General features: G+C 39.5%; 1 protein-coding gene across 2 annotated transcripts in view; it reads left to right on the top strand.

The window, feature by feature from the left end:
* Positions 1-24,873, top strand: part of PRKAR2B (protein kinase cAMP-dependent type II regulatory subunit beta) — a 69,734-nt gene that overhangs the window by 2,767 nt on the left and 42,094 nt on the right. Inside the window, exon 1 of one of the 2 annotated variants that reach the window (XM_072147164.1) lies at positions 15,010-15,117. The exons of the other annotated variant lie outside the window; for it this stretch is intronic. Within the exon in view, the coding sequence (XP_072003265.1) occupies positions 15,066-15,117 (52 nt within the window). The 5' untranslated portion in view covers positions 15,010-15,065. Of the gene's footprint in view, positions 1-15,009; positions 15,118-24,873 lie in introns of those variants that run through there. 2 annotated transcript variants of the gene reach the window in all.

Raw genomic sequence — 24,873 nt, 5'->3', positions numbered from 1 at the left:
AGTCCCATAAAGGGACTATAAAGAAATGTAAAAAACACAGTGTCTGTAACATCTTGTACAATAAAATTAAATCATCACTTAACCCGCGTTGTGATCAACGTAAAAAAAACCTAAAAATGAACACCAAAAATTACGTTTTTTACCCAACTATCACAAAAAAGTGGATTAAAGTATAATAAAGTCACTTTTGTATTAGAATATGGTGATGCAAAAATAAGTGATTTTTTTTTTTATTTTTTAAAAACTACTCAAACTGCAGTAAGAGTAATGTATAAATTGTGCAGGCAGAGGTTGCACTAACTTTTTTCTGGCAGAGTAAAAATACTCCTTTTAGCATTGCTAAGGAGTATTTTTAGTCAAGGAAGGGTATGGCATTTCTAGTAATATGGTCGCACTCCCGTCCATGGAGCTGTCCTCATTCCATCCACTTTGTTGCTAATGGAAGTCGCTGTATATTAGACAATTCCTATGTGTCTAACCTGCAGCCATGTGTCTCCTGGCTTAGAGATGCTCTTATATGGGGCAGTTACTCTGCGCTCTTTAATGTATTGCAAACACATTAGCCCAGATTTCTGTCGGGCTTTGCACATTCTTTTTAGTGCAAACTACTTGCACATATGTTTAAGACGTGTATGGGAATAATTTATCTTTAGTCAGGACATTTGTGTGTGTGTTTTCTTGTTTTTTTCTGACTTTTGGGCTTGTTTGCATTATCTGAAACCATCCTATCATAAATAATAAATTAGGAGGAAAAATACCTTTTCGATAGATACTTTAACATTCCCAATAGCCCATTTATAACCTGATCCCATACATTTGTAGTGCCTCATCTGTCCAATTTGCAGATAAAATACTTTTTGTCCTACATCGGCTTCTGTATTTGAAGTGGTGAAGACTAGGTGCCACTTAGACTCCGGTCCCAGGTGTTGGCCAGTACCATCATCTCCCGTGGTGGTCAAGAGGTCCACTGACTCTTCCCCAAGAGACTCTGACAGTTCGTCCCTACGAACTGTGACAACAACTAAGGGAAATAAACCTTATATTTTTAAATAGATATTTCTAGCAATTAAAATATACCGTATATACTCGAGTATAAGCCGACCCAAGTATAAGCCGAGGCCCCTAATTTTACCACAAAAACCTGGTAAAACCTATATATTTTTTACTGGAGTATAAGCCGAGTTTGGGGTTTCAGCACATTTTTTTGTGCTGAAAAACTAGGCTTATACTTGAGTATATAAGGTAAGTATGTTGTTAGCCTATTAGACATGTTATGTAACAGCTCCTTGCCATTGGTCAACTAGATGTATATGTCTGGGAATTTTAAATATCGAGGCAGTCTCCTGCAACAATAGGTCAATGTATAATGTATGGATGTGTGGTCCAGATCTTTCTCTCTCCAAATGGTTGTACAGCTTCAGATGTATTTGCCTAAAATGTCTGGTTGCTTATGCACTTTATATACATGATATAAGTACTTCCATATGTAGCCCTGCCTGACCAGCGGGATGTTACAGATTTTACACCAATGTGACTACTGACTATGGATTTTCAGCACGTAAACCCCAGCTCCCAGTTCTGTGGTTGATCTGTGGCCACATTTTCCTCTGATACAGCCCCAGCCTTTGAAATGTGCAGCAACTATAGTCCAGAGACATCGGCATGTACAGTGGGCATGGCTTTTGGTAGGTCCGCCAACTTGGGGTTGGCTAAAGAGAAGCAGCATTAGGTCAGGGAGGGGGCTGTATCCGGGTACGGTATTGCTCCGGGCCTTGGGCTCACACACAGAGCAAGGTCGGCTTTGCCTGTGTGTATGTGCGGAGCTGTCGGGTGCTGTAACAGCTGTTCTACTATGTCCTGCCGTCCTTAGTCACCCATGATACAGTGAATAGTCAGTGCGCTTTTAATTGCACAGGGCATTTTTCAAGGAGTAATACTGCCTCTAGCATCTATAAAGCTTGTGGAGGGTCTAATGCGACCTCTGTGTGTGGGATTACAACAGTCTACACCACAGGTTTAGTATTTATAGGGAAAAAGAAACAATATTTGACTTTCCCAGAACACACCCCCTTTCAACCTACAGATTAGTATATAAAATTTCAGGATTTGGTGCACCCAATGTCCATCCCACAACTTATAGAACCTCTCTTCAGCATCCTCATTCATGGAAAACAAATTAATGCTCACTATACCTCATGATAAATTCCTTGAGGGGGTACGTTTCCAAAACAGCAGAAGAGGGTACCGTCCACATGAGCTCCAATTAAAATATATCCAAATTTATTGATTCCATAATAACGATAAAAACACTGCTATGGACCCCAGAGGTACCTGCTGGCAGTGCCTGAAAGATGGTGTCAGTGACGTGCATAGGCTGACACTGATAATACTATTTGTATTATCATGAACAAGTAAATAAAAGTAAATCATTATTGAACCTGCACGATGAACACGTTAAAAAAAACTGTTAAAAACCTGCCAAAAATGATTATTTTTACTTATTCAATCTTACAAAAAATGCAATAAAAAGCAATTAAAAAAACATATGTACTCCAGAATCATACTGGTGCAAAGTACAACATATTGCTCAAAAAACAAGCCATCAACCAGCTCTGTAGCCAAAAAAGTAAAAATGTTATGCCACTTGGAAGATGGCAATGCAAAAATGATAGATTTTTCCCCACATTAGGGTTTTATTTGACAAATTTAGTAAAACGTAAGATTATCTCTGGCACTCCTACATCATGTGCATTAGGTGAGCTCCATCTCTGCCACACCTAGGGCAGCAGTCATCCCCGTGGAGGCCTGCCCTGAGCAACCAGTGCGGTGTGCGATACACCCTATGCAATAAGTAGAGTTGTGAAAGTTGGTGGGCTTCACATAGTGTTAGTGACGGGACTCTCTCCATTATATCCGTTCACTGCCTCCCCTCTGTATTGCACTTTTTGGGCATGTCTAAGGTGTAGGTATTGATAAAAGAACTTGTGTGGAAGGTTGAACTCTTCACGCAGACGTTCAAACGTTTTTTACCAACCCTCCTTCGTATAATTGAGTTAAGGTATGAACCCCTTTATTTTCCCATCTCCTAAAGCCCTCTAGTGGCATAATTTCTCCTAGACTGGGGTTCTGCCACAATGGAGTGAATGGAGTGATACCCTCTATTCTCAGAGTTACCTTAACCTTCAGATTTTGCTTATCAGTGTCATTGTAGGTATGTGGTCTAGTGGCCTACCCTCTGCTCCCAGCTCAAGAATGTACAGTGGGGGCCTCCCCCCTCCCAGATGTCTTAACAGCTTTTCAGAGGTACCCTGACTTGTATTCGGACCCCATCCTTTGAGATGCTGGAGCTGTGCGGCTCAAAAATATAGCCAAGGGATGGGGACTGCCACCCCCCCCCTGAGTTTTAGCCCTTTGCAAGGTCTCCAGCTTGATCCTCGCTATTTTTAGGGATCTAAATCACTTCTGGATACCAGCAAACAAATGTACAGGTATCCACACTGTTGAGTTGTGTAGCATGTATATAAAATTGGGGCATGAGCACCATTTTGCACAAGTTTCCATTCTGGAAATTTGCCTAATTCCTCTGCTACTCTAATAACTTCCAGTAGTTCTGGCAGTAAGAGGGAACCGTATGTTTTGTACACCTCCCCTGGAAGGCCAACTGCCCCTGGCGCCTTTTGTTTGGATATGCCTTTAATGCTGACTCTAATTCTGCTAGGGTGAGTGGGGCATCTAAGGCTCTGTCTAGAAAGGTCTCCATCCCCCCTGATGCCATCCCTTAAGCTAGATGAATATATGTCCTCATAAAAGTTCCTAAGGGTCTCCAGAATTTCTTTATCAGTATGGACCTCTATTCCTTGAGCGTTCATAAGTGCTTGGATATGTGATGAGTCCCTTTGCGCCCTAATGACTTAGGCTAGCAGTTTGGGATTTTAGTAATTCCTGCGCTTCTATCCAGTACCTCTGGGTTGCCTCCGACCCAATGTTTACATATTCTCTGTCTGTTTACTGCACCCTCTCCTGTAGGGCCTGCAAGTACTCTTTTTGTTTAATTTTATGTGTAATGATGTGTTTTTTAAAGCAATCCTTTATATGCAATTTAAGAGCATCCCATATTACCAAGCGAGAGGCCGACCCTTGATTGCTCTGAAGGAACTCCTCAATTTCCCCAGGCAACGTATCTGAAGGATGCATGATTTGGATCCAGAATGGATGGAGTTTCCACAGGTGCTGCCCCCCCCCTGTGTCTGCAGCCATTCTAAGCGTAACCAACATGGGGGAGTGGTCAGACACGCTTCTAGGTGCATACTCAACATCCTCTGTCATCGCTATCATCCTGACATTTACTATTGCAAGGTCAATTCGTGATAATGAATTATGAGAGCTGGAATAACAGGAATATTTCCTAGTTGTAGGATATCTATGCCTCCATATGCCGCCAGCGCCATCTGTTTAAGATTATTGATGAGTAAGGTGCCGAGATGTAAACTGTTATGAGAAGAATCTCCCAATAATATAATTTGCATCTTAAAGCTACAAACAGCCTTTCAGAGTCCATGGTGCTCTTTATGTCCTGGAAGGGTATTGATTTATGTATTAGTATGCTCACTCCCCTTGAATGCGAGGAGAATGTGGAGTGGTAGTTGGCCCTACCCACCCACAGTCCAAGTTTGTCACAGTGGTGTCTGTGAAATGCGTCTCAGAGAGACAGAGCACCGCTGACTGATATTGCTTCAGGGCAGTAATAGCGTATCTTTTGGCAGAGTCCCCCAGCGCCCTTGTATTCCATGGAATTACAGGCAGTCCCCGGGTTACATACAAGATAGGGACTGTAGGTTTGTTCTTAAGTTGAATTTGTATGTAAGTCGAAACTGTATATTTTATCATTGTAGTTCCCGACAATTTTTTTTTTTTGCCCCAGTGACAATTGGAGTTTCAAATTTTTTTGCTGTAATAGGACCAAGAATTATCAATAAAGCTTCATTGCAGACAATTTTAAGCTGATTATTGCAATCTGGGACTATTTTAAAGCATCCAGAGAGCTTCACCAGAGGTCACAGTGGGCAGAGGGGTCCGTCTGTAACTATGGGTTGTCTGTAAGTCGGGTGTCCTTAAGTAGGGGACCGCCTGTATTCTCAATTTAGCCGCCATCGCAGTCACAAACTTTCCTAGCTATACAAGAGTACATTTTACCCTTATGCATGTGTTCGGACAAAACAAATACAACCAACTTTACATGCAAACATGAACCCTTGTGCCGTTGGCACAACCTGGGGAAAAACTATAGTCCCAGACTGCAATGATCAGCTGTATGGTGTCTGTAATGAAGGTTTATTGATAATCCTTGGTCCCATTACAACAAAAAATGTTGAAACTACAATTGTCACTGGGACAAAAACATTTTTTGTCTGGATCTGCAATTATAAAATATACAGTTTCGATACAAGTTCAACATAAGTACAAACCTATGGAACCTCTTGTAACCCAGGGACTGCCTGTATATGGTAATTTTTGTGGGAATTGGTTTTACATATGAATATAATATAGCAAAACATGCTTTTATAATTACATGTTTCAGGCTCTGAATTTTACCATTATTATAGTTCCCAAAAGGCAATTAGCCTTTATATCATTTAGGAGTGTGTGTTCCACTTTTTATTTTGGTTGTTTTTTTTATTTTGTTGTTTTATTCAGTGGTTAAAAAGAGTTTTTTTTATAAACCACTATACCTTAGATGAGTGGTGACGAACCTATGGCACGCAATCCAAATGTGGACAGGACTCACAGAATCTTCCAGGGTCCTCAGTTGCCCTAACTCCGACTCCCACATACACTGGACATGTTTAAGTGATAAACTGATGTAATAATAAGGCTTTTTATCAGCATTATGAGACTATAAACAAGTTCTTTAGCTAAAACATAAATCTTTTTTATTGGAATACAACCTTAAAACTTTGAAATTATACCAAACACTATGTGGAAAAAAACTGTTTTCAACAAAAATTTACTGAATGATATTTGTTTGAGTCTATGAATTTGTTCTTAGAAACAGTATTGCCTCCATCGGAACCTCCTTCATAGATTATTTCAAGTCTGACCTAATTATTGTAAGGCTAGAGAACAGCCTCTCTGCACTGACTTTGGTTGGTGGCATTGCAATAACCACATGGGCAACATCTCTAACAATTTCTGGATATAGAGGAATTGCCTCATGAACAGTCAGTTTTGATGAACGGTTGAACTTTCAATGTCAGGCTTTTCTCTAGGAACAGCTCACTAAGTCTTTCACATCACAATACCGCACAGTCAGGAAGTGCTAGATAACATGAATGCTTGGCTTCGGTTGTACTTTCATGTGTGTGTTTCTATATTTCTAAATTTGAGATGTTAGAGTTGTTATAAGATGTTAGAGTCCATCAGTGCATCTAACCTCTACAAACATGAGGAAAAGCGAACTAAAACAAAAAACGGTATACAAAGAGAACATACACTGGAAATTGTGCTTAATCCAGTTTTCCTGTTCACTCCAGCAGTTTTAAGATAAGTGCAGACATTAATGCCCCTCTGATCTGTACGGGAGGAGTTCTGCTCCGCTTTCTTGATATGTAAAGTGAATCCCCCTGTCTTTTACCTCATCAGCCAGACATTCCTATTTATAAAATGGCCACAGATGGAGGGTCTTGTGACCTATATTTGTCCATGAGCTATCACTCTGACATTACCTTAGTCTTATATTGAATGAATACTATCATATGGCAGGACAATTGCTCATGTACAGTTAGAGATCACAAGACCCTCCATCTTGTGGCCATTTTATGGTTAGGAATGCCTGGCTGATGAGGTAAACTGAATACAGGAGGTACTGTGAGCTGTGACCAAAAATTGACCTAGTAAGTATTACCAGTATTTCATCAAGCAGTTTAGCATCTTTCAGTTTATGATTCTTTCATGGCCCAGTGTGGTGACATCACCCAGAAAAACAACTTTTAAGTGAGATGTATACTGATTGTATAAAGGCAAGGAGGGCCTGGATGCCTCCTTTGCTGATGCCCTTATATCAAGGACGATCACTAACCAACTCTCTCGTAACCTGGTGCATGACATCACTCACAGTAGGGGAGATGTGCTGATGAGGAGAGAGCTTGACTTCAGGGCTAAACTCTCTGCTTCAAAATTGATTTTGTGGATGATGATACCACACCAGGCCATGAAAGAAACTTCATCTGGTTCCCTTTAATTACTACACATATATTTGTCCTCACACTTGTTCACAATGTGCAAGGCTTACTATACGCCAAAGCGCCTGATGAGGTCCAGGGTAAGATATAGCAAGTGTCTTTGTTGAATGATGAAGCAGACTTAGTCCATATGATCTGGAGATGCCCTAAATGTCAAAGATATTGGGAGCAGATTATGGTTGTATTAGAGGCACTTAATGGAACTTTAATAACATTAATTATTGAACATAACTATTGATTCTTCAATTGTTGCTCCTATATAACGTAAAATAGTTTTGTACTGAAGGCCTTGTTATTTAGGATACAGAAAAGGAAGCCATTTACTGTGAAGCAGACCATATACAGCATTGACATCCCCAAAGGTATTCTTCGACTTAAATATTACACATCACTTGCTTCATATTCTTGCTTTTTTCATAATATGGAATATTCTTGTCATTACTATGCCATTTGTCTCTATCACAATTGTTACATTAGGTTGCTGATTCAAAAGACTAGCCAACAGCTATGCAAAAGCCTGACCCAAAAAAGAACAAGAAAGGCTTTAAGTTTATAAGATGATGTCCCTATGAAAAAGCTTATATTCTTAGTATTCAATGTGTGACCTATTTCATAGCAAATGAAAAATAGTTTACCGTTTACTTCCAGTACATTTTCTTTTAATGCAAAAAGCTTATTGGGATGTAAAGAGGCAGTGCACCACCCCTGGATTGCAATAACGCTGTGTATCTCATACACCCAGGTATAAGGACCGAGCCAGCAGTTAATTAAGGTATTGTCTTGTTTTACGGAAACAAGTGGTAGATAGGGTATTGCTACGTCTATTAAATTCTGACCTGGCCTTTAAGAGACTTCAAGCAAAACCCACTTATTTATCAGGAAATGCTAACACATCAATTTAAGCTTTGTTCTTCCACAACTTTAAATAGTATAAGCCACTTATTAGGACCGCAAAGGTCAGAAACGCGTTAGATTTTATTCCAATTTTTTGTATCGCTACTTCCATGCGTTAATAAAGTTTTTCATATTTTGGATACAAGCAAGCCAGAGTGCGACCCTCATCCTTTATCTATTTGCTTCTATTCGTGTAAGAGGACAGAGGCGTCCTCGGAGGATAACGCACCGGGAGTAGAGCAGGTCTGTATCATGTGATCATAGATCACCACTGTCTGGACTTTGTTTCTATATGCTCCCCAAGATACACAAAGATGGCAATCCAGGAAGGCCTATTATTTCTGGCATTGGCACCTTGACGGAAAGTATCTCAGGTTGGGTGGAAAATCTCCTTAAACCCCTGGTCAGAAATACTCCTAGCTACATCCAGGACACTACTGACCTTTTAAATAAACTCAAGACTGTAGGCCCACTTCCTGATGGTACAATTCTGGCCACCATGGATGTGGAATCTTTATACACTAACATCCCCCATAAAGATGGAATAGCAGCATGCCGGGCACACATGGAGAAGCACAACTTACCAACAGAACTGATCTCAGCTCTTATACAATTTGTGCTCACCCACAACTATTTTTCATTTGGAGAGGATCTGTACCTACAGTGTATGGGAACATCGATGGGTTCAAGGTGTGCACCACAGTACGCCAATCTTTTTATGGCTGAACTGGAAGGTGCTTACTTATCCACATGCACCACAAAACCCATGATCTATCTCCGTTATATTGATGATATTCTGATCATCTGGACTGCAGGTGAGGAGGCCCTAATTCAATTCCATGAGGGCTACAACAACTTTCACCCCACCATCAATCTGAAACTAAGCTATTCAGACAAGGAGATACACTTTCTGGATACCACCATACAGATTAAAGACAGCCACTTAACCACATCCATATTCCATAAACCTACAGACAGAACGGCCTACCTGAGAAATAACAGCTTCCACCCCAAACATATCAGACAATCCATCATATACAGCCAGGCCATACGCTACAACCGTATATGTTCAGACAAAAAAGATCTGGAAAAACACCTCCTAGAGCTCAGGTCTGAATTTCTCCAGTTGGGCTACAGACCAAAAGTGACTGATAACCAAATAGGTAAAGCAGCAGCCATCAACAGAGATGATTTACTCAAATATAAGGAGACCCAACAGGAGGCCAGAGTGCCCCTAGTAGTCACTTATAGCCCACAACTGGAGATCCTACGTCACATTGCCAAGGAACTCCAACCGATTCTGCATAAAGACACAAGATTAAAAGAAATATTTCCAGTCCCTCCTCTCCTGTCCTTCCGGCAACCACCAAACCTGAAACAACTGGTTGTCCGGAGTGCCCTGAGACCCCCATCAGAAAATGGTACCTCACCCTGCCTGCAAAGCAGATGTAAAACGTGCCAGCACATCCGCACAGGTAACCAGGTACCTGTACCCCAATCACAGCAGGTACATCAGATCAAGGGGACCTTTTCCTGCAGGTCCTCTAATGTGGTCTACCTTATTATGTGTCAGCAGTGTCCAACCACAGGCCTTTATGTTGGAGAAACAGGTCAGAGACTCCATCAACGTATGAACTCACACAGAGCTGATATTAAAAATGAAAGGAAAGATCTGCCAGTGGCTGCACATTTCTCCAGAGAGGACCACACTATGGAAGATTTGCAGATTACTGTTTTAATGGGACATTTTAAGACACAGAGGGAAAGGAAAGAATGGGAGTATAAATTGATGATGAGATTCAACACCTTGCAAAGTGGTCTTAACATTCATGCCAGCTTCATGACCTCCTACCTCTGACCTGGAGGCCACAAGCAGATAAGAGCCAGGGCTCATGTGTCTTGCCTCATAGGTTTTTAATGTTTTTATTGCCATCCTGTTGTAAATAAGATGTCCCTGTTTTTATCAATCTGTTGTTTTAGAGGTTTTTTTAATATCCTTTGATGATCACTGTTTAGTGTGTATAAAATGCTGTGAATTTTCTGTTTCATGCATAACATCATGTCTGACGAAGAGAACTAGTATTCTCGAAAGCTCACCATCAAATATACTCAGTTAGCCTCAAAAAGGTATCGCCTGATTTCTTCACTCTTCTTGAGGACACCAACACAGTTGAAGGGAGGCGGGAAAATTCAGACTATCATTGTAGATTCTCTCCAGGGTCCCTATGTACAAGAAGAATCGTGAGGCCAGCAGAAGGACCTCCAAATATAATCCACGCTGTCCACGCATTCTCACACTTCCTGCAGACCCAAGCAGCCAAGATCATGATGCTTTAAAATGAGGTTAAATCTTTTAAAGGGGCTGCCAATTTTACGCCAAGTGTTGTGCAATGTGTAAGTGTGGGGGGCTGGATATTATGTTATTTTCCAATATACATCTATTAAAAGTTCTGCACCGCTTTCATGATATATAAAATGAATTGTTAGATGCTAGCTTTAATGCAATATTTTCCTTTGGAAAGCATTGAAACCAAAGTCCACTTCCAGCTGTTTCCTAAAATCTTGTAGTCCACCATATCCAATGTCAGCACCAGTTTATACAATTTAAGCACACCAATCTCCCACCAAACCAAAGACTGAAGGATAAACACCCTCTTATTCCTAGTTTTGTTCTTAGTGACTCCCACACCCACCGTATAAGAGATATTGTGGGCAACCTTCCCTTATTAACAGAATAGAACATCAAATAATATAGCCAAACAATATAGCCATATAACAAATGCTTCTTGTGCTCAAAATATGGAATAAATTCACAATCCCAATAAATCAAGTGTTTTCTTTGAGGTACTCCTTGATTCTTAGTGTGATGGTGAAAATCCAACCTAATCCTTGGCCTTTTGCCATTTCTTAAATATTACCTGAACAGGTTATCAAAAGTGTTTAACAAACTTAAATCGCAAGGTTCCAGAACTTTAGTGGTTCGGGTCCCCCGGTCCTAACCCCGAACTTCATCAGAAGTCCGGGTCCCACTCAACCCATCAGCGAGTGCGCGCTGACGCTTACAAAATGGTAACATTGCGTGCTGCCACTTTAGGGAGGGTTGGCTCTACCCAATGACATCATGGGGAGCGACAACATTTTAACAGTTAGCAAACACGAATGCCAGCACTGTTACATCAGTTGAAAACATTATTCCTAATTACTTAAGTGGTTTATGGATGTTATCCCGCTCAATTGTACCCATAGGAAAAGGAACATGATCCGGATAAGGCAGAGCAGATTTTGACCTATTCACCAGTTACCCTGAGAATTACCTTACAACAGGCACCAGAGGCGTCAGCCAGCAGTATCAATAAGCCATCACTGGCATCATAGGGATGTATATATACGGCCGACGTATATACGGTCGATATACGTCCCCAATAAATCGCAATGGGCGCACGGAGCACAACGCGAGCGGTACGGTGCAGCACACGTGCGGCATCGTACCGCTCCGTACCCCGTAGAAAGATAGGACATGTCCTATCTTTCAATGGAATACGGCGCTGTACGCCATATATTCCTATGGAGAGGAGCAGGGTTGAGCGGTGCTCTCCCACGATGCTACGGTACGGCGGACAACGGCAGTGTGAATGTAGCCTAGCACTGTCTGTAATCGGCTCCGTGAGCAAATAGCCTAGGTGCAGCCTTGTGTATTCTCACTGTGAAGAGCAAAAGCGCTAGCAAAGCCATTTTTTTAATTTTTTTATTTATTTTTATTTAACCATTTCAGTATACATACCGTATATACTGGAGTATAAGCTGAGGCACCTAATTTGTTCACAAAAAAATGGGAAAACCTTTTGACTTGAGTATAAGCCGAGGGTGGGAAATGCATTGGTCACATGCCCCCCCAGTATATATCCTGCAGCCCCCCAGTATGTACCCAGCACCTGCCCCCTAGTATATAGCCAGTACGCCTCTGCCCCAATTATAAAGCCAGCAGCCTATGTCCCCCTTGTATATAGCCAGTGCCTGTCCATTGTATATAGCCAGTCAGTCCCTGTATATAGCCAGTGCCTGCCCCTCAGTATATAGGTTTATAAACAGTCTTTTGCTTCTTTGTACAGTATTAAAGGGGGCAAAAGATAAAGCCAACAATTAAGGGATGGGAGACAAATCCCATCATGCAGCACAATAGACAGTTAAATATACTCAAATATTCAAAGTTTACAAGGACAATATGCAGGAAGATAGGGGAAACAGACATCATATAAAAGGAAGACAGACTAAGGAGAGTGGCTGACAAGTGAAAAATACCATAAATAGATAAAGATAAAGAATATGCAGAATACATGCAGAAGAGGAAAGTAAAAAAAAATATTTCATACCAACCCATGAGGTTTTAAATTAGGTCAATTTGTGCTCACAGTTTCCTTGTTTGGCCTGTGAGCCAGCCTAAGAATATACATCCCAGATCACTGAAAACCATCTTATAACTTTGACTCTGTCTGGAAACCTGTAGTTGGCAATATGTGTACTGTTATGTAACTGTTAAAGCGAACCTATCATTAGCAATTGACCTACTAAACCACTACCAGAATATAGTCATGCAGCGCAACACCTTCTAGTTATTGTTTCTTTCATGGCTCATTGTGGTGGCATCATCCAGAAAATCAACTTTGAAGTGAGCTGTAAATTTGTTGTTTAAAGTCAAGGAGGCAGAAAGTTTAACACTGAAGTCAATGTGGGGGGCCCCAAATGCCTCCTCCTTTGTGATTAAAAAAACATGCATTGGACTTCAGGAGATCTGGTTAGTGATGTCTCTGGATGCAGGACCATCAACCTACAATGAAGGGGGCATTCTGAGTAAGAGAAAGCTTGACTTCAGTGTAAACATCTCTGCATCCTTAACTTTAAACAATCAATTTACATCTCACTTCAAAAGTAGATTTTCTGGATTCTGCCATCACACTGGATCAGGAAAGAAACATGATCTGGAAGGTGTTCGGCTGCTTGGCAACATACTGGTAGCGGTTTATCAGGTAAATTTCTGCTGACAGGTTCCCTTTAAGTAAGGGGAAAACCCCTGGATTTCCACTATAAATAAAGCAACTTGGATGCCTTTGGGGATAAAGCAGCAACGTAACACCTGTGTGTTCTGGAAAAATGTTAGTGCGACCTCTGGGGACAAGAGAGTCAGCTCATTACTGGGAGCAGAGCATGCAAATGAGGAGCTATTACTGAGAGAACTGAGGGATCATGGGATTTGTAGTATCCTGGTGGCCATCTTGCAGATAACTACTTTAGAAAGCCTATAACATTTTGTGAATCATACAAGTAAGTAATTTAATCTATCTTGTGGTTAATGACATTGAGTTTCGTTGTATTAATTTATTTGTAGCAACATGGGATTTTGTATCAGATGTTCATAGTTAAATATCAAATTGATCAGTCATTCAATCTTTTTATGATTATAGTTTATGCAAATAGTTATCTTTTTATGTTTTATAAAATTTTAGCTCTAGTCTTGTGCATTGCACATAATTTTACTTTGTGATGTGAACAAGTAAAGTAGAGGTTGTAGCTAAGATTTAGTTCATGTTCATGTATTATATTGTTTTTCGTTTGGAGCTTTTTTACATCACCCTGCATGCTCTGTTATAAGATGTAAGGTTTTCACACAAGACAGAAATATGTTACCAGGGCTGGAGAAGGCATTTTGGTGCCCTAGGCAGGCAAGCAAAATTTTGCGCCCACCTATCTGTAAAATTGTAGCAAAAATGTTACAGTATCCGTGCCGATCTGTTGTGTTTTATGACATAGAGTCTTCCATGTTTTACTTTTAAACCATTTTCTCTATTTGTTCATTTGTTCTTTTGAGCATCACATAGTGATAAAGGCACTGCTAATCAGCATTGTGATTGTAACCTATAAAGGGAAAAGAGAATATTTCCATATAATGACTTTTTTATGGAACTGTCAAAATACTGAATTTAAATATAAAGTACATTCAGAACAAAGGCTTGTGGTAAAATGCCTTTATTTTATGCACAAGTAATTATTTTTATGTTTAATACCTTATTTTGTTGCTAATACCTTCCCATGGATACAAGCTACATGTCTGTATCAGATGGACCAATTTTTCTTAACCAGAAATATGTTTATACTAGTTATTCTACAAGCAGGTCATTCCTAAGTAGTTTTGAATGATTTGTTGCAGGGCAGAAATGCAGGTAGAATAGCATCTTTAGAATACCGTAATAGTGATATCATTCATAGCATTCTTGTGATCAATAAAGTAAATATACTTCATAAAATAGGTCAGTAGTGAAAGATATTTGGGTTCACCAGAAATGGTTTGTTCATTTGACATGTATAACCTGGTTCTGTGACTGTGACTTACCCTAGTGTAACACACCTCTGACAATTTGTTTTCGGTGATATAACTGTTCATATGTTGTGATATAAACATGTAGGTTAACATCTACATTGTCAGATTTTGAGGGCTGAACCCTCAGAAAAACGGATTGAAAATTGTAGCAATTTTACAAACTCCATTTAGATCATAATATAATACGTATAAGAGGAAACAAAATGTCCAGGCCCCACTAGATGTATCATCCTATTGTTATTGATGTGTAACCTGAGTTCTCCTTGGCTAAAAATACATTTAGTGCAGGAAATATTGAACAAGCCATACTTGACAGTTTATGCTTCACAGTGAGACAGGCAGATTCTTCAGGCTGCAATTTGCTTCTGTATTGTCATTGTGTTAGGTATGTAATTAATGAAAATCTCTTCTCTTGGATTGGCCATCAATTACTTGCCTGGTGATTCTAGACACAGCTAGGTTTGGCTACGTCACAGTCCATGCAGTTACAAAACCTGATACTGGCATTGAAGCGAAAAGAGTAATGATCATGCTGCTGCTGTCCCATTTCCCTGTTAAAAATGACTTCTAAATCTGGAATTAACAATATGAAAAAGGACACCCCATCAAATGGTGAGTGCAGAGTAAAACTCCATTTTGGGGACATCATGTTCCTGATCATCTTTTTTTATTCTTGTTTTATTATGTCGATCATCGTTATATTCTTTGTAAAATGATCTATCTATAGAGGGACACTAGGAAATATTATTGTGTTACGTTCATTTGGGGAATGTCTGATGGAATTATCATTATGTATTTGTCTAGTAATGTATTAAATTATTGAAATAAATGCCTTGATATGGATAGCCCTGAAAATTTATATTAGAACTGCTGTCCTTGTATACTTTACTTTTTTCCTTTTTGTTTTCTTGTTTATGACAGGCATTATAATGTATCAAGAGCAATGTCTTTGAAATGATCAACGCTAATTTAAAATTTAGATAAAGAAAATGCAACACATCCTTAGTACATTTCTTTACATTACCAGTAAAAATTCTTTCAGCTTCAGTTTCCTAGAAATAGAGATTTGCATAATATTTTGTCTGTCATTTTGCATACCCTTCCATACCTAATTTGTATTTGTTAAAGATGATCTCACATGCACTGTACGTGTTGTGTATATGGACTACAAAAAGTGGCTGTAGAGCTAACACAGTTGTTATTGTGGAGTCTGTATGCCTTGTCCCTTTATATATAGCGTCTTTTGCTACAGATATCTATTATAAAATGTGTATTAGTTGACAACAGTTTTATTGAACATAGTAAATGATTATGGGCTTTTCCACATCTTTATGAGAGGCTCTGCATACAGTGATAGGTTGTTCATCAGAACACCTTAAAGACCTCATTGTGTTAGTAGGGCCATCAGACAGAGGTTGCAGTTAATCAAACATAATAATTATATGATGTATACATATTTATATGTATTAGGCATGAGACTTTTTCCCAGCTTTTGAGGAACACTGTTGACGATGCCAGAAACAAAGCATTATTTCTGGTGGTCGATGGGTCCAATAACAAAACTGTACTTGCATCCAATGGTAAGCTATCAAAAAGGAGCTTTCTCTAGTAAGTAGGCTCAAAGCTTAGCTTAATTTTACTCATAACAAATGTGCAGATTCTAAAACAGACATTGCTAGTGTCCATAGTGTATTGGGAATGATTTTGTGAACCGAGCCTTGCCCATGCCTACAAATGGGATCTTTACCTAAAGGCTAAGAAGTGGAGAGAAGGCCCAGTTGGCCACTAACTTAATACTTTATGTTTTCACCACAGTTTCTTAAAATGCATTTAGAACTTATCTATTCACCTCTACACCAAAATCATTAAACTTTTGCGTTGCTCCAAAATGTTTAGGGAGTATATTAAGTCATGTTCTTCACAGTTTATCTGGTTTTGTTCTAGACAAACCAATATATTTTCAATTCAGTAGCGTATGTGTCAAACCTACTGATGTATTGGGAGTCACTTAAGCAGTTTTTCAAATTAATTTTCTGAGGTAATTCCTCTCCATAAAATGCCAAATTAATAAATAATAATAATAATTTGTCAGATAAAACAATAGGAATAATAATAATAAATTATATCACCTTTGCTTGCTTTCTGGAGCAACAAATTATTTACAGCTTGAAGATGCAGAGATGCAGATAGAGAGGAACAAAAAAAGTGCAGGGATGTAAAATTTAGTAATACTTGTTTAATTACAGAAGAAAGATACTTGTCTATTATACAACCCTATAAGTACCCTATATACTATTATAGAATATGCTAAAATCTATATAACATATAGTGTGTAAAGGCTAGTTATATGATTCTTATAATTGTGGAAGTTATTAATACTACCATATTTGGTGTTCTTCCAATATGGTCTCATTTGTCCACATATATATTATCTTCTTCTGTGGTTTGCCCTTTGGAATGCCAGTATATTTTTTCTGAATCCATATTCTTTCAGTCCAAGATTTGTATATGGTTTCCTGTAGCTATTGCACTTGTATTGTAAACCATATAACACATCCTGTAACCATCCTGTAACATACAAAACTCATTTAAACATTAATTAATTCTCAGCTCAAGTATGCAGATAAATAATATGATATGCACAGTACCACAAGTAGGCCTGCTTCAAAGAGGGATTATCACAACATGAGTCTCAACCTTGCTTGTTGTGAGAGTCTGTAAATGTCACTGACTATATTTGCTCTTTATCTATTTTTTGCCATTATGTTCTACTGCTTCCTGTTCTCCCTGCATGGAGGAAGGAGCTTAAAAGTAAAAGCGTCTCTATATACCAACAACTAGGACTTGCTTCAGTACAAGGCCACATAATACTCTATCCTCCACTTTCAACAAATATAGTATATTAAATTAAATTTCAAAGATTTGTAATGAACATACGGAGGATTATTGTAAGAAAATGTTAGGTCTTGAAAATGCATTTCCTTTTTATTTTAAATGTGAAAGTGCATGATGTATTTTAAGCGTGGATGTCCTCTGTTAAATATAATCTTCAGTATTCTGTGTTACCACACAATGTAAGTCTCTGTTCCATATGGGAGCAGAACAGTACAAATGCTGGCAGTGCTCGGTCCATGATGTAACAGAACCTGATGCCACCCAACATAGCCCACTGGCTTTAGTTATGTTCATTGGGTTTCTGTCATAATATCCATTGTTTTCTCCCCACTCACTTTTAGCAGAAAAGCAAACTCTTGGGTTGTGGTCACAGGTACCACTAGCGCTGCGATTGATAATCAGAACCCACAGACTTACATTAAAACAATGCAAGACACTGAGTTCTGGTTTCCGATCACTTCCGTTTCCATAGAAAATTTTTAACCCTTTGATCACAGCTGCCCCTCTGTAATCACCCCCCAAAACTCCCACACTATAAGGGAGTTCCCAGTTGTTGTTTTTTTGTAAAAAAAAAAACGTAAAAAAAAAAAAGTCATTGTTAGTATCAGTGTCAGTCGGTGTCAATCAGCGTCAGTGAGCACCAGTCAGTGCCCTTCAGTGTCAGTGTTAGTCAGTCAGTGAGCATCCGTCAGCAAGCGTCCGTCAGAGTCAGTGAGCGTCCATCAGAGTCAGTTAGTGTCAGCATCAATAACTGTCTGTCTCACTGATCAGTCCTGATAACTCCTAATCTAAGGGAGCTTTCAGTATCTTTGTTCTTTGTAAAAAAAACTTGTATATAAAAAAAAGTCAGTGTTAGCTACTGTTATAATCAATTAGTGTCAGTAATCATCCGTCAGTTAGTCACCATCCGTCAGTGAGCGTCCATCTCTATCTTTTGGCGTGTGTGCGGCCGTGCGCCGCTATTCTCTATGGAGGGAGGAGGGGTCACCTCCTCCTCCTCTCCAGCACACGGCGGTATGCCCGTACGGCGAGCATACCGCGTGTGAATGGACCCTTAGCCTCAAACACAGAATCAGCGAGTGAGGGAGGCTCAGAATTTGTTCTGTCCTCCTCTTCTTCTTCCTCATCTGATAGTGAAGAAACCCCTCACAGGGTAAGGAGGACCATAATTGCAGTTTTACCTCCACCTCCAGAAAGTAACTGGTTTCCCACAGCCTCCTATGTCCCCCATGTACTTCACTTTACCGCTGTTCCAGGAGCCCAAGTACAAACAGCAGGGTTATCTGAAATTGGCCATTTCAAATTATTTTTTACAGATGACCAACTTATATGCCCAGCAATTTTTAGAAAACAACCCTAATTCCTTTTATGCCAGGCCATATAGATTGTATCGAACCACTAAAGAAGAAATAAAAAAATTTGGGGGATTGCTATTGAATATGGGCCTTACAAAAAAAATCATCCCTAAGGGACTATTGGTCTAAAGATCTCTTACATCATACCCCCTTGTACGGATCAACAATGCCCAGGGCTCTCTTTGAGGCCATCCAAAAAATTTCTCTATTTTGCTGACAATTCCCAATGCCCCCCCCCCCCCAAATAACCCACCCCAGTATCTATGAGGGAAGGGACAGTCAAATTCAGCCCCCTGATTGTCCTCCATCCCTAACAATAACTGGGAAGATTGTCTGGGACCTCCTGCATTCAGTGTTTGACCAGGGGTACCACGTGTACCTTGATAATTGGTACACAATTGCACCCTTGTTTCAGTGCCTGGCTGAGAAAAAAACACTGGCACCTTCCCAAGACCCTAATAGGCCAAAGCCTGTAGGTTGGGGAGAGCAGGGCACTAAACAGTGATATTATTTTATCCAAATGGCATTGTACAACTCCTATGTCATCTTTAGGAGCACTGGTCACCAGGGATCATACCTGGAATACTAGGAGAAGATAATTAAATGTCTTCTCTTTGGTGATAATGCGGCAGAGGGAGGAGAAAGTTATTCCTGGAGTAGTGCCCCCCACCGCTAAAAAAGTCACCCCTTGTCTGCTTCAAAAATGGCAAACGCAAAGACACGACATATCAGTGCGATACATGTCCCTCCAACCCTGGTCTTTGTATAAAAAACTGCTTCCACATTTAACACACATCCCTGGACTTATAAATTTCTTTTTTACTTGTTTTTTTTTTTTTTATTAATTTGAAAACTCTAAACCCCAAATCTCCTCCACCTCAATAATTCCCATTATACCCCTAGATGAATAACAAGTAAATGAAGGCGTCAGAATCCTTGTGGCGTTCTATCACTTCCAGGCCCTGCCATGTGTCCAGGCAGTATGTAAGGGCAATTTAGTTTTTTTTTTATGAAAGCAGGAGAAGTACGGTAACCTTATAAATGTAAGCGTATATTTTCCACATTTATGCTGTTGCATGAAAATTATGTCCTACGTGGACATTTTAGATAAAAAATGTGTTTCAATATTTCAGATATTCAGCACATCGGTTCCAAAAAACAAGAGAACAATACAAACGTATATACAAAATATTTAGTGTGGTCTGTGGTTATAAAACAGAGGTACTTCTGGCTATAAGGGCCAATGTAAATCAACTGGGACCTGCAAAACATATAGGGAAATAGCAAACAGCTTAAAAATTCTAGAATTGTCCTATCACTTCCAGGCCCTGCCATTTGTCCAGTGAACATATTTATGCCACTTTGGGGTTCTGAGTTCTGATCTCAGGAGAAACAGCACTATAAAAACTAGCCCATTTGCTTCACTTTCATGCTCTGCATCTGAGAAATCTGTCTGAGAAATCTGATGAATTTGTAAAAAATGTCACAAATTTCTTTTTCACGCTACATTTCAACAAAAAAAAACCATAGCATCAAAAGGCTGATCATAACCATAAATAAATACTTTCAGGAGTGTCGTTTCAAAATGGTGTCAATTCTGGGGGGTTTCCATCATTCTGGGGGTCCACGGTCTCTTTGAACATTACTTGGGGCTGGTGAATCAATCATTCAAATATTGGTCTTTGAACGCCTCAGGTTGCTGCTTCACTTGCAGGCCCTGCCATTTGTCCAGTGAACATATTTATACCACTTTGGGGGTATTTATGAACTCAGGAGAAACAGCACTATAAAAACTAAGCCCATTTGCTTCACTTTCATGCTCTGCATCTGAGAAATCTGTCCTATAAATGATGAATTTGTGAAAAATGTCACAAATTTTTTATTCTCGCTAAATTTCAACAAAAAACTGTAAAAAAAACCATAGCGTCAAAAGGCTTATCATAACCATAAATAAATTATTTCAGGGGTGTAGTTTCAAAAATGGTGTCATTTCTGGGGGGTTTCATCCTTCTGAAAACCTCAGGAACTTTTGAAATGTGTCCAGTCACTTGAAAAACAATTTTGCCTAATTTGCCCTCCAAAAGCTCAATGGCACTCCTTCTATTCTTTACCCTTTTGTGGGCTAAGAATGCAGTTTATATCCACATGGGGATTATTGCCATAGTAAGAAGAAACTGCACAAACAAAATCTGAGAGGTTTTTACCTTATATCCTGCATGAACATATGTATTTATTAACTTTATTGTAAAAATTGGAAAATTCCAAATGGAACCTCTGTCTTGTTTCAATTCATATTAGACACTGAAAGGGTTAACACACTTATCAAAGAATGTTCTGAACAGTTTGAGGGGTGCAGTTCTAAAAATGGGATGATTTGTGGGGAGTTCCACAAAATATAACTTCTGACATCAGGCTATCTGATTGGTCAGTGTTTATTTAAATGTGTACTTGCTCCTTCATACCGGCACTCCCCCAGAGGAAGCCATTCCGTGGTGAAACACATGTCGGGGCTCTTTCTATCTTGGTCCATGGTTGGTAATTATTTCCATCATGTTTTCCTGTAGGTTTTAGTTGTTAAATACATATTTATCTTTGGGTATTTGTGTTAATAGCCACTATATCTCTCTACATCCTGCTTGATATAGCATGACATTTAAATGAAAACTGGTGCATTTATTAAGAAGTTACTTCAGACACTTAATACATTAATTAATTGCAGTTAACCCCTTTGTGTCTAAGCCATTATATAGATTCAGGACCAAGCATCCAGAGAGCTTCACCAGAGGTCACAGTGGGCAGAGGGGTCTGTCTGTAACTATGGGTTGTCTGTAAGTCGGGTGTCCTTAAGTAGGGGATTGCCTGTATATAGTAAGCATAGTAAGTGTGTCCTGTCTGGTCTCAACAGAATCTAGAGATCCGGCGCATCTTATGAGACCAGAACCATGATTCTATGACCTCCCATTGAGTAAGAACTCGTCCAAGGTCTTGGGTCTGATTCGAGGTGGGATGTTCTCTAGAGCCACCTAGGGAGTGGGAATGGGGTGTGTCTACACCTAATATAAGCAACCTTTTTCCCCATTAGTACAACACAAGGTAACTGACTCACCGAATTGCTTATATTTGCAGTGTTACACTTGTAATCTGCACTCTGTTAAGGGCTGCGCTTATATTAAACCAGAGTAGGGTCAGTCTACTGTACTGATAAGGTTCTGTTTTCTGTTTCACTGAGGCTATTGAAAACAAAAATCAGTTGACCTTGCATACCATTCAGGGGTCCAGAAAGTCACAATGAAACTGGAAGGATTTTAATGAATTTTTATCTAGTTTTTCTTACATAATACATACTTACTTTTGGGGAAAGGACCAATTTTTTTTTTTTTTAGAATTTTTATTTCTTTTGTTTTTTTATAAAATATTTTTGTACCTTTTTTATTTCCCATTATCAGACTTGCATCTACACTGCAGCACAAAATTATTTCAAGTATTATACCTCACATTGGCATATGAGATAAAGCCTCTCTCTGGCAAACCCACTATTGCTTGACAAGAGGCTGTGGGGGCAATAGAGAGAACCACCTTCTCTGTCTGATTCCTTAGCTGAAGGTCGACGTAAATACACGATGGCTGGTCATGACAGGGTGTATTGAGAAGACTCTCCATGTGCACATGTACACAGCTGACACCTGCCAGTACCTGCCATGGTCAACACTGGCACTGATCATGGAATTTAACCTGTTAGGAGCTGTGTTCCATGGTCCATGTCAGCCCCCCATGTGACGTTATAGAAAAAGTGGCCCACATTTATCAATTTGTGTGCAATTTGCCTGTAGAGGGTGCAGTGTGTGACAGATTCATGAAAAGTGTTGCAAGTTCTTCAGGAATCTAGTGCCCCCTGCACTGCTCTGACAGTAGACACAAGGCAATTTTGTTTTTTAAATGCAAGGTTTTTAAGTAGTTTTTAAAGGTATTAAGATGTAACTAAACTATATAAATTTAGTATATCTGTGATCATACTAATCAAGTTGTCATCTTTATCATACTTTGAAAGATCTGAATATGGTGCAACAATACCTGTAGCATGCTTCTGTCTTCTTCTTATCCTAAGATTTAGGGCTTATAGATATATATGAGGCTATCTGTAAAATCCTCTCAGCTTTTCCTGAACTGGGTGGGACTTCCTGGTTGTGACATCAGCTAAGAGCAGTGATGCCAGAGCAGTGAGGGCATTTACATAAACATGCACAAACCCAGCCAATCAGGAAACAGAATCAGTGTTGCTGCTTGCACAGAGATCTAGTGCAGATTAAGGCAGGGAAGACAGGTCACCGGAGCTCTGCATCATACAGTAATCTATATATACAGTTATCTCTGCACTAACCTTGCCCCACAGACTCTAAGTAATAGTGGGACAGTGGAGGTGCTAACAAGTAATATACAGTTGCCTAACCTGTACCAATATACAAAAAGGGATTGAAATGAAAACACCTAGCACCAACTCACACTTTACACTAGATATACAAGAAAAATGTTTATTGGACCTAAAACAGGAACATGTGAGTTGTATACAATTCTATGTTCAAAATGTGAGAACATATAGGACCTGCAATATAAAAAAGAAATATATACCTAAATCTTTACTTAAATTCTATGATGACCTATGTGACCTAAGTAAACTAAGTAAACATCTCATTAAATGTGTTTAAGGCTGGGCGAGCGGCAAGGTGGCACTGAAGGGCCCAAGTGCCCACCTCTACAAAAAGTGTGAAACTGATTGAAAATGATGAAAAATATGAAAAATATAAAAATAGCATACCATATACTACATGGGGGCTGGCTGTATACTACATGGGGGCTGGCTGTATACTACAGGGCGGCTGGCTTGCAGTATGCTAATGGATTCTGGCTCTATACTACATGGGGGCTGGCTGTATAATACTGACAAATGCATTTCCCAATCTCGGCTTATACACGAGTCAATAGGTTTTCCCAATTTTTGGTGGTAAAATTAGGGGTCTGCTTATACTTGAGTATATACGGTCGATGATAAAATATGGATTTTAAAATCATAAAATCATATATGTTCGTGAAAAAGTCCAGAGAGCGAATTCTTTGTAATTCATATGCTTCTTGTAAACAAATGAAAAATAAAACCATAAAAATTTGTTGTAATATTGAGCTTTCTATTTGCCAGGGAGCTATGATGTTATTCCAAATCAGACTGTAAATCAGAACCTGGCCGTTCAGGATATAAATGTTGCGTTCTCAACTTGATACTGGTTCTTGTTGCGACATTAGTTGTGTATCCTTTCGGCAGCTCAGATAATGTGCTCAGAGCTCACGTGAGGTCCAGATACATGGATGGTAAACAGTCATATAGGAGAAATGGTGGCTGGGGTGGAAATGTCACTTCTATATGGTGATAATAAACAATAAATATATTTTGAGCTGTTTTCTCCTACTAAATATGGGGACTCACGTTTTGTCGACCACTTTCATGTGCTTTCTTCTTGTAACAGAGTACCGCGATTGTGCGGTATGAAGCCACAGGTTCTTACCTCGGCGTTTTACTTTTTCACATGCGCATGTGTGTATCTTCCTAGTCTACTCAGCTGGGTTGTAATTTCCACGCTGTTGCTTCAATCAACTCAGCTGGGTTATGGTCTCCACAGCAGAGGCTCCTCTTTGCTGGATGCCAAATGGGTTTATCCAACAATCTCTCCACTGACAAAACTTGCAATAAAAAAGCTGTAAGCTGCGCTGGTGTATGGCTCTCTCCACAGAAAATATTTCTTGCTAGATGCGTTTCGGAGCCTCTTCTCGGCTCCTCCACCTGGTATGTAATTGAAAGAACTGAAGCATGTGATTAGTCACATACTTATGACATCACTCAAGGTCCTATCAATTTTTTAATGTTGCGAGGATTGATAGTCTCCTGATCAGCTACTGATCAGGAGAGTGCACATCTGCTAGTACCCCCTCCCAACAACATCCACCCATGTATATAGAAAAGAAAAATTTTTTTTTTTGTTGCTCACCCACTTGATCCATACACATGTGCAGGAGATCCACACCGATGTAGTGTATATCCAGGACCTTTGTGGAGAAAGAACGGAGCTCC

Source organism: Engystomops pustulosus, chromosome 4, assembly GCF_040894005.1.
Source record: "Engystomops pustulosus chromosome 4, aEngPut4.maternal, whole genome shotgun sequence".
Classification (NCBI taxonomy): Eukaryota; Metazoa; Chordata; class Amphibia; order Anura; family Leptodactylidae; genus Engystomops; species Engystomops pustulosus.
This window is presented reverse-complemented; position numbering and strand designations above follow the sequence as displayed.